Raw genomic sequence first — 14,644 nt, 5'->3', positions numbered from 1 at the left:
GTTGTCAGCCCCTTTCCTGCTACTCAACTTCCACAGAAAATAAAAATACATAAGGAGCTGAAACAAACTTTGGTAATGCCTAGAAATAAATGGAAATTCTTTTATTAGCATAGAAACACAGACTGGTTCAGGTCAGAAGGGACCTTAGAGCTCACGCAGTTCCTACCTCCCACCATGGGCAGGGACACCTTCCACTGGACCAGGTTGCTCCAAGCCCCTGCGTCCAACCTGGCCTTGAACACTGCCAGGGATGGGGCAGCCACAGCTTCTCTGGGCACCCTGTGCCAGCGCCTCAGCACCCTCACAAGAAAGAATATATTCTCCTTGGGTACCTTAACAGAGTCAGCTGCAACATAAACAGCACTATGCATCCCAGTTCAGGTCTTTATTTATCTTCCATCCTGAGAGGAAGAGAGCACCGTTTCATGCTGTGTGATGTTGAAGGGCTGGGAAAAGCTGTCGAGCTACTCTCCTACTTGACACTGCAGACTGGGGAAAACATGCAATGCACATCAGGTTCACCACCTTAAAACTGAGCGATGCATGCAGTGGGAGTATGCGACCAACAAAACAGAAACAGGAAAGGTTTCTTTGAAAGAATGTTTTGAGTGCCCACATTCAGGCAGGACTTGATGTAATTGAAAGGTAAGTAGGCAATAAGGAAAACTAACACTTGTGACAAAGAAAGGAAATACCAGAGCACTCACGTAACTCATAAATTACATCATATCTGTCTGCCTGCTACAGTGAAAAGTTGTCTACTGTTTCTTCCATTATCTCAGGAGCTAAGTTCTAACCGTTACTTTGCCTGAACCAGAACAAAACCTCCTGTGATTCAGTTTTGACACATTTATACAGCCATTAAAAAAGCCCTGCAAGCAGAGTATTAAACTGTACAGCTGATAAGATCATCAGCACAAAACAGCCGACTACGTCAAAATCAGCTCCTTCTAGAGAAATCTGCTGCAATGCAGAAGTCAGTTATCTACTCTAATTTAGGACTGAGTTTCCGCGAGACATCTAAAATTTGTACATACTCAGTAGTACACTTGGGAGCACAAAGCTTCATAAAGTTACTACTGACAGAGAAGATAACTCTTAGGAGTTACTCCTTTTGAGTAAGCCTGAGAAAGATCTACTCAATATAGCATCAGTATAACAGTAATGACTGCATGGGCAATAACCAGTATGAAAGGTCAGCACAACTCTCTGGCTATCTCTGTAGAAAGCAAAGAATCTGCCCTTATACAGAAGATTCATTCAAAGACCTCAAAGCATTTAAGGTTTGAGTCTTACCTCAAAGACCTCAAAGCAGTTGAGCTTTGAGTCTCATCCCCGACCCTGAAGTCGGCCTGTACCAGAGGTGCTTTAAAGCAAGAGAAGAGAAAGTTGGAAATGTTAAGTAGTAAATCTGAATGTTAGCTTATAGATATCATAGTCCCAGCTTCTACTTTTTATTAACAAAAGGAAAAATGAAAGAGCATCCCTTTCCACACCACAGAATTCTTAACAGTTCATCAGAAGCCATAGGAAAAGGGATGGGCCAAGAAAAAGTCTGTCAGAAATCCTCACCGCTAGAAAAAAGGAACGGCCTTTGGATTGCAGTATTTCATTCCAACACATAGTTTCATAGTTTAAATGCACCTAATCTCTGCAGGAGATACAAAATACCACTGGCTCCAAGCAAGGAATCACTGACTTTAGAAGTAACAGCCATTTTACCACCTATTCTGTTAAACAGAGTTTTGGTGGTAACACCTTCCAATACACACAGAAAACGATCAAAAATTCATTACAACCTAACAAGATGCATACTTAACTGAACAGAAATACAATATTTGTTCTACAATCCTACTGCTGTTGACTTCTGTTGCAGACATTTCCCACTCACCAAGAGACCTTGAACATATTAGTGTCTCTGCATTGCCCTGCTGTCCTCCTTTAGACAGAAATGTACCCATGAGCCCTTTCTGAGGCTGATAGCTGTATCATCTTTGAAGTTTAAACATGATTTATTATGTTCCATGTATGATGGAACCACAGAAAATTCAATTCTGAGCTAACAATCACCTGTCAAAGGGTAAACATCATGGAAAAATGTTATAAACAACTGTAAATGAGGGCTTGCAAATCTAGGGAGCATCTCAACCTCACTGTTGTTACATCAGCACAGCAAAATAAAGCTCGAGTTATCATGGGTCTTGGTAACTTTCCATGTGTATGTACCACGGTGAACACAAGATAACAAAGTTTACACATAAACCTTCTCAGTGCAGACCCAGGGGGTGGTTCTTCTGCAGCATTAAACCAGAATCAATCCAGAGACTCACTAGTGCCGAGAAAGAAGATACCATCTCTAACTAGCCACTGTTTCAGACTCCTGGAAAACAGTCATCAATCTGAAACAGGTACCAAAGCCCAAAGAGAGTTTCATTAACTAGCCCAGCAAAACCACTCACGACAGAGCTGTAAGACGAGATGACAGACCTCTTAGAATACTTCTCACTCCTTCCAGGTTTCTTCCTTGCAGTATGTTTCTAGTAGCTTTTATGCAATGAAATTATAAACAAGGCCATTTCCTTATGAGGCTGTTTCATTTTGTCACTACACAAAGTATTCTCCGTTTATACAAGGATAAAAGTTGCTATGAATTGCAAGTAATGTAATCTTTTCATACAGATCAAATAAAATCACAAACATGACACTAACAAAAACAAGCAGAAAACAGACTCAAAACAAGATCTACACATGAATGAAAGACAGAAAACCACTCATGACATCTTTATGAAATGAAGTAGAAATAGAAGAGGTAGTGTTTAGATTTCCTTGGTCGTTTTCACAATCCTGTCTGGTGTATTGGAAAGGTGAAAAATAGTTCCATGCAATACTATTTCTTTTTCTATTTCTTTTATGTTTTCTATTTATTGAGTAAAGAACATCTAGCCCATTGGTTTAGTGTTAAAGAGTCAAGAGGATGTGTTTGGAGTAAGTAGTATAACACAGGTCCAGATGCAGCGAGTAAAATGCTATTTCCTCATTCAACCCACTGCATCTCATTTTCATAGCCTGGAATCTAGGTAATTCTCCACCTTGCAGGAACCACCGTAGACTACTTGGACATTTGATGTATTATCCAAACTTTCCCTCTCATCCAGTGCAAAACACCCATAGGTACTTTCAGTGAATCTGCTGGCTGGAGGGAAGACTTAAGGAACTAATTTGGCTGCAGGCACTGGGGGAGATTCCAATTGCACAGTCACCACCTTCAAAGAAGGATCAGAATAACCTTTAAGAAGCCATATCTCAGCCAAAAAAGAAAACCCATGAGCTTTACAATTCCTTGATAAGCAAAGGGAGCACGAATCACCTTTGGGAGTGCAGCAAGGGGAGGGGGAATGAGGAAGAAGTCCTCTGGAAATTCTGGATCCCATCTCCCTGTGGCAGTCAGACACCACGCACAGGACAAAAGACACCTATGAAGTTAAAGCATTTTGCAACCAAAAGACTGTGGTTTCCACAGTTGCATTTCAATCATAGAATGGGCAAGGGGGAGAGAGAAGCATACAAGGCAGCTGTCAAGATTCTAGGAAATATGGGAAAATAGAGTTTTTCCTGTGTTTATTTTCCTCATGATAAATAGATGAGGACATGAGTGCTCCTTCCCAATAGAGCCCCAAACTAAACTGATTATATTTTAGCATTAACTACTGATATGCAAGATTTTGCTTCCAGAATCTTCCAAGTGCTAGAAGACTGACAGTTATTTTAGGTTGTTCACACAAGGCCAGCAGAAGCTTTCTCAGGTACTTAAAAGAGCTGATTTACAGCAATTATCCCAAATAACAAATGTCTCCCTAACCCTTCCCTTTCACAAAGAGGCTGTTCATCTCTAATTAGCAGTTTACGTACTTAATCAGAATGTCTGGATTAGTCCATACTGTTTCTCTTTATTAATCAGGAAGATGTGTTACAGCAAAGGGACCTCCTCCTCTGAAAACATAATAAGGGAAGCTGACTCTTCAAACACCCGACATTAGCACTGCCTTTTCCAATTATGAAAATATTTTCTCTTTTTTCACTTGAGAAAGCACATTTTCCTAGTTCATTTGATAAACTACAGCTGTCACACCTTCCTGGCAGACAGGAACCCGCTGCAGAAGTCTTGACAGTCTGGTGAAGTTCCTGATGACTGGAAAAGGAGAAAAGTAACCCTCTTTTTTAAAAAACAAAACCAAAAAAACAGCAAAAAGAAAGATCCAGGGAATTAGAGGCCAGTCAGCCTCACATTGGTGCCTGGCAAGATCATGGAGCAGGTCCTCCTGGAAACTATGGAAAACGGAAAGATGGGTGGTGACAACCAACATGGCTTCACTAAGGGCAAATTGTGCCAGGCAAATCTGGTGGCCTTCAATGACAGGCCAGAGCAACTGTTTAGAACCAGAGAGAGAGCAAGAATGAATCAACACCAAAAGCCAAAACTAAAGAATAATGAACTATTCTTTTAATGCTGACACCATACTTACAGCTTCAGTAGATCAACAGTTATTTGTTCAGAAAATGTGTAAAAATCCAGAATATCACACTTTCAGAGCATACATAATCCACATAATCCACAGCAAACAGTGGCGCAGCCTGTCCTTGAGTTCACGTTTCCTTAATTACCTTAATTCAACACTGTTAATAAAGAGCTACAGAGCCCTCACACCTGCACGTTACCAATATATGTATTCTTCAATATCCAAGAGAGCTGAAATCACGAAGAGCCTCGGGGCTTTTCCGCACCAGAATACTTTCTGACAGAGACACACAGTAACACGGTTCTGTTTGTGCCAGTAAAGTCCCCACGGGGGCACAAATGTTGAGAACACGATGTTTTTTCTCTTGCAGACAAATCTCCAGTAGTATTCGTGTAGTTCACTTAAAATCCTAACATTAAAGAAGCTAATATGCCCAAGTGACTTTGTACTTTGGCACTTCTGCCCAAGCCAACAGGGAACAAAATGCAGAGGTGGTCAACGCTGTTGCATCTGTAGTTCCTGATAGGACTTCACTACAAAGAACTTGTGCAGAGAACAAAAGGTCAGTTCCTTGCAACCAAGAAGTTAATTAATAAAAGGGGAAAGAGATGCACATGGAAGTTGGCATAAGGCAGACAGGACAACAAAAGATGTGGAGCTTGGGAAAGAAATAATCCATAAAACTGAACCAAAAGGCCACATTCTTATGCAAAACAAGATTTCCTGTTCCCATCCCACTTTTTTGCCCTCCTTTGACAGAACACCCTTGACAGATTGTCTGGCCTGACAATGGAAAGGTGAAAGCACAGTATAAGCAGTCGCTCCTGCTTGTGCTATCCGCCAAAACTCCAAAAGCAGGCTGACCTTCATTCCCACTGCCAGAAACATGAGGTCAATATTAACGTCTAAAAAGGTTGTCCTAAGCATTCAGCAACGTTTTTTTGTTGGGGTTTTTTTTTTTTAAGCTGTGAAAAGGAAACTTTCCAAAGCTGGAAGGAGGAAATAGAAAGGTCTTTCACCAGCTGCAAGAACTACCTTACATGCCTTTCAATTGCAGCAGGATGAGCTAATAAAGCTGGCCCTTAAACCCTAGAGGTTCACTGTTCCAATTCTGCTTCAAGTTCACAAATGAAAGGAGTATCTTATGCTTGCTAAGTACTCAGAGGAATCAAGCCACACCAGAAAATGACTATACTATTTGACTAGACTCATTGAAAACGCATTGGAGACGGGCAGCAGAGTCTGTTGGCAGAACATTCTCCAAAAACTTGCCTTCTAGTGTCCCACCACTCTACCAGTGTTAACTGCCTGCTTTTGTAAGATGCATTTTTAAAGGAGACTTCCTGATCAACGATAATACCGAGCTTTCAATGTATACTACTAGACTCATTCAACTTACATACAAAATAAGCATCTAGTTACACTTTTCAATTAGAGCATATCTCTAGCTATTACCCTTTAAACAGCTTTCTACTGGGTATCATAGAATGGTTATGCACAAAGCCTGTCCTACTACTTCTCAGTGACATGAACAGCCACCTTGAGAATTATTTTCTCTAGTTCAGTTATCCAAGTCTTTTCACAGAAAGCCTTGCCTCACTTTTAAAAATTAAATACAATGTCCAAAAAACATAAATTAGACCCAGGAATTAAAAATTCTCAGTACAATTTTCTCATAAACCCTTCCCATGGTGCAGCCCAAAGGGAAACAGAGGGATAACTAATCTTCAGAACTAGAAAGACAGTATTGTTAGCTTAAATCTTAATTTTTCTGCACAAATTGTTTCATTATAAAACTAACTGAAGCAGGGGTAACTCACTGAGTTAGTTATCTCTAAAACAGCACCTCGAAGGAATTATTGGCACATCTGTGTGCAGAACATCTCAAGCATAGCTAACTTCAAGATGCGACTGAAAGGCAACAACTTAGCCACCACCACTGCATCATTGACCGCCAATGGACAATGAATGGGAGGAAGCAGAAGTCTATCTATGGTCCATTGTCCAAACAGAAAGATGTCCTACAATAGCTTACTTCTGATAAAATTCTTCTACACTGCGCTCCACATCCTACTTCATTCCTACAGAGAACTGGCAACATCTAATACAGTCAAAAGACAAAATACAGCCAAAATTCTCCAGTTTCTGACGTAATGGATTGTTCTAATTCATAAAAAGTACTCTGTGACTGTAGAAAAGCCAAGCTCCTACCTGATTTGCACGTCCTGCCGTCGTCTTCCAGCTGCACACCAGTGGGGCAGGCACAACTGTAGAAAGGGTCTCTTGGAGAAAGCAGGCACAGATGGGAGCAACCACCGTTGTTTTCTTCGCATGGAGTGTGAACTTCAAGAAACCAAACAGATTTATTTTCATATTTCTAGAACCATTAAAGCCCTCTTTTCTCCACAGGGAAGAATTTATAGATCCCAAAAGACTGGCAGAAGCAGAGGAGCCAGTCTGATTCTCTCCTGCCCAGCATCTCACTTCTAGGGGCACCTAAACTGAGATGCACACAAAAGTTGGTTTGGAAAGAGCTGACAGCTCGGCACATTCTCACTATACAACTCTTTCAATGGTTCTAAAGCTGAACACAGCTAAGAGCTTTGGACTTCAGTTAATTAGTGGATGCTGGGTCTGCTAAGCATCATGAAAATGGAGAACAGGGCTTGGAGGATGGTGATGGTGGTGACCAGCTCTAGGAAAGAAATGAAAACACAACAACTTGTACAATTCCATTACAGTTGTTTTGCATGTTGGAAATATCTTGGAAAGCTTTTTCAAAGGCTTTCACAGCAAGGCATATCCCTGAATCATCAGGAAATGCAGAGGAGCAACATATGAAGTCCACAAGTTTGAAAACATTAAAAAATAAATAAATTGGAGGGAGGCAGGCGGGGATAGGATGGGGACAGACACATGACAACTGCATGCACCTACCTCATTTACACGGGGTAAAAATGGCAGCAAGAGATAAAACTCTAACCATAAATAATTATGGGCAATATTGCCAGGTATTAAAGAAAAAAAACCCTGCAAGTTGTGCCAGATCTCTCAATCACAGTTTGAATAAGCTTTAACATAAACCTACAAAATTTCCAGCTAATTTGGCTTGTGTTACTTCCACTGCCAGTCACGAAGAGGGGAAAACAGGGAGAGGAAGAAATCCAAGCCTGATCGTAATGAAGTCAATGGCATCTGAGCTATTTTCAGCATATGCCATTTCTCTATGCATCATATTTTCTTTGTGGCTGACCCAGAAATATGATGACCCAAGGCTGGGACATTCCCTGAGCTAAAAGCAATGCCAGGAATTCAGCACAGACAAACTCTTATCTGGAGCTGTGAGATAAACCAGGGTGCTGGGCATACTCAACAACCTCAATGAAAACTTGCACATGTTCCATCACCAAGATGATCTCCAAACTTCTTTTGTTTACTTTCAGTCCTGTTTATCGACATCCTATAAACTTTACTGAAATAACAAACATTATCTTCAGGGAAGCAGGCTTTACTGGCAGAAATAAATAGCTGGCATAAATAAAGCAGCAAATCCAAAGTACAAAAGTTTCTCTCCTGCGCAAGAGGTGATTCTTCCCACAGCTACTCAATTATGTACATTTCCACCACTGCTTTTAAGTCCCATTCTCACAATACTAAAAAAACCCCAACTAGACCAACATGGCCACATCATGCAGCCAAAAAAAACCCCAAAACCCTCAGGCCACATGGTATCACCTGCATACACAAAATACACAGCATCACGCAATTCTCAAGTCTCTGCACCTGCCTTCCTTTGAGGTAGCATCATACACAAAGGAAAACATAGAGGCAGGTGCATGTCTCATATAAAAGCTCAGAATTAAATCCCTTTCATACTGAAATATTCATCAACTATTTGTTACATATTGAAGATAAAAATGATCAAGTCTGGACTGCAAAAGCCGTACTTATAAGTACATGAACATTATATATTTTGTGGTAATTCTACTTATTAAAGAAGAAAAAAGCAGTGATAAGTTTTCCCCCCCCCCCCAGTTGTCTTTAAAATAATAGTGTTAAAAAGATGCCAGGTGAGTTGTAATCATTCTCATTCCAATATTCCACATCAAAAGTTGTTACTGAAGTACAGCACTGGATTTTGAATTTTGTTAGCCCAAGTGGGGTACTTATATACCTGTAGAAACCAACCTCATGACAAGCGTTCAAAACCTCATGACTTCACACTAACTATTTTATGGTTAACATTTATCCTGATAGATAAAGAACAGTCATGCAAAAAGCCTTAGAGAAAGTAAAACATACAGTACGGCTGCCGGTCCGGACTCAAGACTTGAATGTCCATTGGTGAATACAGGGAAGACAGTATTTCTCTCCTTTTCTCTCCTGTCCTTTTGTTACAGGCATGAATGGAACGTGTTTGCCAGTCTGTCCAATACAAAGTGTCCCCAGATAACGTCAGTGCAAAGGGATGAGTGAGACTACCTTCAACAACTTTTTGCCTGGATCAAAGGGAAAAACAGGATTAAAAATGCACTGGTTCCACTTGTTACCATACAGAAAAAACCTCAAACCACGCTGGCTTTATAAAAACTCACATTAATTGGGTATTCTTTAACAGATTCACTGGACCAAGAGATTGATGTGGTGATAAGTGATAAACAGACTGAAAAATACAAAACAAGACTTTTCCCCTTCATAAAAATAAAGACAAGAATATACTTGATTTCACAGTGACAAGGTATCTGGTTCAGCTCCACACTGACCCCTGAAAGGCTACATCTAAGTTTCTTACCAGGGCTGTGCAAATACCCAAACACAATTGCCTTTTGGAGTCCTGCATCCAATGTAAGAAGGCTGGAACTGGATGAGCTTTAAGGTCCCTTCCAACCTAAACCATTCTATGATTCCATGATTTGGAAGAATCACAGGTCCAAAGAGTGCTCCTCCAATTAAAACATTAGGTTTTTTGTCCCCCTATGCAATATATGGTTGTTTTCTTCAGGACTTCAGTTGTATTCAGGCCTTTCTTGTAGCAGGAAAAAAAAGAAACAACCTGAGAGTCTCTTTAAATTACCCCTCTTAACTTGGTCAGCAGGAGATTTAAATGTAGAGCAGTAGCTGTATTCTAATATCGTAACAGCTGTTTTCCACAATATATTGCCCCTATTTCCATCATTCTTAGATATCAAATCTCTCCTTCTCCTGTAATTACATCCCTTGAAACAGTTCCAGCCGATGTGCTTGTGAACTGATGATTGCTAAGATGTAACTGGCAGATAGCTCCAGTAACATTTATCCACCATGCAGAAGGCAAATTTCATTTTTACTGGAATTCTGAAGGAACTCTGAAGTGATTCTGGGACAGGGGATGGTAGAAGCCTTTGAAACACCATAAGATTTCTTTATTGGCAAGTCTGGGTGAAACTTATTTAGGAAACAAACTCTGTGTTTGAGGAACAGAAGCAACCTCCAAAGGTATTGTCTAGTTTGAATCAGTACTGAAGTCTACCTAGACACCAGAACCTGTAAGTCCCAACTTCTGTTTCAACACCTAGCAGTGGAAGGCAAAAAAGAATACAAATTTCCTTTTAGAAAAGAGTTAAAATTAAGATCAATATTCATGGCATTTTATTAATAGGCATAACATTTTAAGAAGGAAGTTTTATCATATCATAACAATATGAAATACACACAGCTAAATGACATGAAGCTATTATATTGGACAATACAGATACAAGGAACTGCCAGAATGCATCCTGCATAGGAATACCCTTAAGTGTTCATTCACACCCTCCAGGAGTTCAGTAAAATATGTAAGAGGTGTGCAACGGTGAGCTAATTCTTTTTTTAAATGCAAAATACATTAATTTTTCCTAAAATACATTTACAGTTCAATAGAAAACTGCTTGGGAGGTGGTGGACACGCACTGATCTATCACAAAGCAATTTAGGCAGATGGCTGGAATTAGTGTATTCAAAGGCTTGCTCTCTTTTGGGTGGCCCTTCTCTACCTTAAAATGAGCAAAATAAATTTTATTAACCAATTGCAAATGTTTGCACATTAATGTAAGTGAAGTTTATACGACTTGTATGTACATGATAACTGCAGAATCAGCCTGGGAACCCTCCTCTCTGCCACTTGCCCCCATATCAGAGAAATACATTCATGTCGTGTTATATGAAAATCTCCTAGATTTTGAGTTTTGAAAAAGTACTTTCTTTCTGTGGAGCTGCAACCAGCCTTTAAGCTACTCCCTTCCATAAAGGCTTTTTCCCTTGTCTAGACTTCTGACTGTCAGTCACTACTTGTCACTTACTACAATGCAACCATTATCTAGCTCTTACATAGTGCTCTCAAAGGAACTTAAGAGTGTTTTATAAAGGATGTCAATATTGCTATTCCTCTTTGATGAGTGTGAAAATCAGGCACAGAATGCATCTCAGTAAAAAAACCTGAAAAACACCACAGAAAATGCAGTGGGGTTTTTGGGTGGGGGTTTTTTGTTTGGTTTTTTTTTCTTGGGGAGGAAGGATAATATTAAATTACACAGATACGCATAAAATGTGACTCCTCAAAGTCTTTACCAAAGCAAAATAATTTCATAACACAGGCATTTAAGATGTTATGAAATCACAAGAAACAAAAATGCCATTTTAAACCACCCGAAGACCAAAGCCAGACCAGAGACTTGCCTCCTTCACAGGACATTTCACTGACGGACAACACACTTCAGGGACCAACAGAACCTGCCTATTGAACACTGACCAGAACTGAAGGTGCAATCTCCAGCTTCTAGGTCTGCCCTGTCTGAAGGGTCAACCTCTTTGTGTGTACAAAAGTCAAAACTCAACAGCACACTTGGTCCGGAGCCACCAACCAAATTTTCCATACTGTGCTTTCTACCAAGTTTTAGGGAAATCTGCTTTCTCCTTGCTCACAGTCTGAAATAAGCTGAATTTGGTTAATTTACAGGCATGCCACAAAGGACATGTTTGGATGATGTCAAGGATAAGTATGTCTCAATGTATATTTCCTGTTGGAAAAAAAACCAACTTACAGCAACAATACTGTGAGATTCCAGTCGCTAGTTAAACGTCAGATTGCCTGGGGCCAAGGATAAGCATCTCGAACTATTTGCAAGACAAATGTGAGCCTAAAAATGAAAAATCCTGCTGTACAACAAGGCTATAAATAGTCTACAGTGAAATACTGATAGAAATAGTCTTACTATTAAAACTATTCTTAAAGGATGTAAGGTTACGTTACTTCTTGCAACGCTATTAACAACTGCATTTAAAAAACAATAAGGTGTTGGCATTACTCTGGATTACTGAAAAGAAATGCCTCAGTTCAAAATGAATGCAGGAGGTGAGAAATAAATTATACCATAAATAACTTACCTAAATGAACCATCCAGATTTGCCCTATGAATGAAACTCAGTTTTGCATCAGCCCAGTAAAGTTTCTGCTCATCAAGATCTATCGTGAGTCCATTTGGCCAATAAATATCTGAATCAACAATTATTTTTCTTGTGCTGCTGTCCATTCCTGCCCGTTCTATTCTGGGTGTTTCACCCCAGTCTGTCCAATACATGTATCTGAAAAGGAAAGCAGACATGCACACAGATTAAATCACAATACAAGGTGGTTAGGTTTAGGAACAGAAGGAATAAATTATATATAGAATCAAAGAATTGCGGAATGGTTTAGGGTTCAAAGGGACCTTAAAGACCATCTAGTTCCAACCCCCTGCCACGGGCAGGGACACCTTCCACTCGACCAGGTTGCTCCAAGCCCCTGTGTCCAACCTGGCCTTGAGCACTGCCAGGGATGGGGCAGCCACAACTTAATGTAAATCAAGCCACAGCTCCAGAGGATGCAAAAAACCTCCTTCATAAGAGCATCTCTCACAAGCACTGCCTCTGCGTAACATATTCATGTTGGTCAGCACCTGATAGTCATAAGCATTTACAACTAAGTATCATCACTGCACATTCTTGCATGGCCAGTTACTACAAGTTAATAACCTAGACCACATTCTGAAGCAACTAATCACCTATCCAAGCAGGCTTAGCTAAACCTCCTTGTGCAAGTCTGTACGCAGAAAAGAATTAGAATCATAGAATAGTTAGGGTTGGAAAGGACCTTAAGATCATCTAGTTCTAACCTCCCTGTCGTGGGCAGGGACACCTCACACTAGACCACGTCACTCCAAGACTCCGTCCAACCTGGCCTTGAGCAATGCCAGGGATGGAGTCAAGTGCCCTGAAATCTGCTTCTGACAATAACTAACTCATGAATCCATGCAGACTTAGAATGGCACTGTTTTAAATTTTGGGTGCTTTTTCTGCCCCTCCCACCCATGTCCCAGTTTGCCTTTGTAACAAAAGATGCTCCCGTAAACTGCAGTAGCCCAGTAGCTGCTTCACGTGCAGCTGGGGCCATCATTCCAGCCAAGGAGGAACAGGCGGCTGTACAGTGATTCCCAGCACATCACTCACAGCTCAGGCTTGAAATGCTCTGATCCCCATGTACCTACTGCTCGCCAATTCAGCTGTACCTACAGTCCCAACACCTATTTAGACCATTCTGGTCACAGCAGCATTTATGATCATCAGCATGTTTACCCCACTGAAGAGGAGAATATAGATGAAAATACAGATAGATGGAGAGACACATAGAAATGACTCGCATCACAATACACATACATTTGAGCGTGGGAGGGTAAAACATGGAGTTTTCTAGTTGAAATGGCAAAGCTTCCACACAGATGAGTCCTCAGACTTCTGAGACAGCTCACCTCGGAGTGGCTGCAGCAGCCTCGTGTCCCCAGATGCCTTCCCCAAAACATGTCAGCTCCAGCAGCCAGGACAGACTGACTGCTCCTGAAGAAGCGGCAGCAGTTGCTGAACTGCCCCAGTTCACAGGACAACCTATAAATGTAAATTGCTGCTCATTTTGGTTTTCCTTAACAAGTCAGGCTGTAATTTGTGGCAGCTCAAACTGTGTGGGGAAGCAGCTATTGACAAACAACAGAAGCCAGGGAAAAGCAGACATAAAAGAAACTGTCTGTGCAACCAGCTGGTGAATCAGACTGTGAAACGGATCCGGCCAAATACTCGTTTTTGATCAAGTCAAATCAGTTCCCTCCTCTGACTCACCTACACTAGCTTGAAATATTCAAAGGGCACCTTGAGTCACGTCTAGAGAAATGAAAGTATTAAATTAAGAAAAACCTGGCTATTAAAGGTGACTTTGGGCTGTATTACATGGCTACGACAGTCTCACACTTATACATATATTGAAATGTATAAATGCAGACTAAAAAGGAGCTTAAACCAAAATCAAAAATCCCACGACAGTTGTTTAGAAGCAAGAACAGAGGAGACAGAACCAGCTAAGTCAAATTAAACCTTAAAAGCAGGTTAAAATGAAAAGGATTAAAAAACATCCCCAAGATTACCCTTGAAGCTGAATTCCTTTCCTCGAGCTTCCCACTAAAACAGCAGCCTGCCCCAAAGCATAATGCATTCAGATGACAGAAAATGGAAAAGAAAAGGTCTGTAAGCCAAATGGCCCTCATAGCTTTTCTATAATAGTAAAGGAGCTCTAGCTCAAGACCCTCTTTCCCCTCCAAAAAAACCCCTGTTGCCTAATTTCATAGGTGCTAGTTGTTCACTCTTGGCCACACAGAGACTGCTGGACCAAAGTAGTCCTTTCAACTTCACACATTAATTTGCCACAGGAAAATTACCTCCCTGCGTTTTAGCTCGTTAACAGGTACAGAGCTCAACCCTTACCAAAACCTGTGTCATTCAGCAGTTCATACAGTATTACAGAAGGAACTGTACCACAGAGGAAGGCTAGCAGAATGGAGATGCGTTCAGACAGCACGCAGATCAACCTCAAGGCAGGCAGTGTTCTTCCAATGCGCTCCTCTCCCAGCTGGATTTTATAACACAATGTCTAGAAGATTATTCTGACTCTGTCACCACCTTGTTTGTCCTGATTGCAGTGGGTCTCTGCAGTCCTGCAAGTATCATAAAGCTGATCTTCCTGGTGAACTTTGTTCAAAGTATGTCGAGTCTGCAGTAATCAACCACCTACTGAAGTAATGGTTTTGTTC

The 14,644-nt window shown here is 40.8% G+C and overlaps 1 protein-coding gene across 1 annotated transcript in view; it reads right to left on the bottom strand.

Annotated features, from left to right (window-relative positions):
- LOC104413009 (low-density lipoprotein receptor-related protein 5-like) overlaps positions 1-12,050 on the bottom strand; it is a gene marked incomplete at its 3' end in the record, with an annotated part of 19,663 nt that extends 7,613 nt beyond the window's left edge. The window contains exons 1-3 of the mRNA XM_010023891.1: positions 11,919-12,050; positions 8,820-9,016; positions 6,729-6,860 (exon numbers count right to left, since the gene is read on the bottom strand). Of these exons, the coding sequence (XP_010022193.1) occupies positions 6,729-6,860; positions 8,820-8,859 (172 nt within the window). The remainder of the gene's footprint in view (positions 1-6,728; positions 6,861-8,819; positions 9,017-11,918) is intronic.
- Positions 12,051-14,644: the final 2,594 nt, after the last annotated feature.

Source organism: Nestor notabilis, unplaced genomic scaffold (assembly GCF_000696875.1).
Source record: "Nestor notabilis isolate BGI_N333 unplaced genomic scaffold, ASM69687v1 scaffold1721, whole genome shotgun sequence".
Taxonomy (NCBI): domain Eukaryota; kingdom Metazoa; phylum Chordata; class Aves; order Psittaciformes; family Psittacidae; genus Nestor; species Nestor notabilis.
This window is presented reverse-complemented; position numbering and strand designations above follow the sequence as displayed.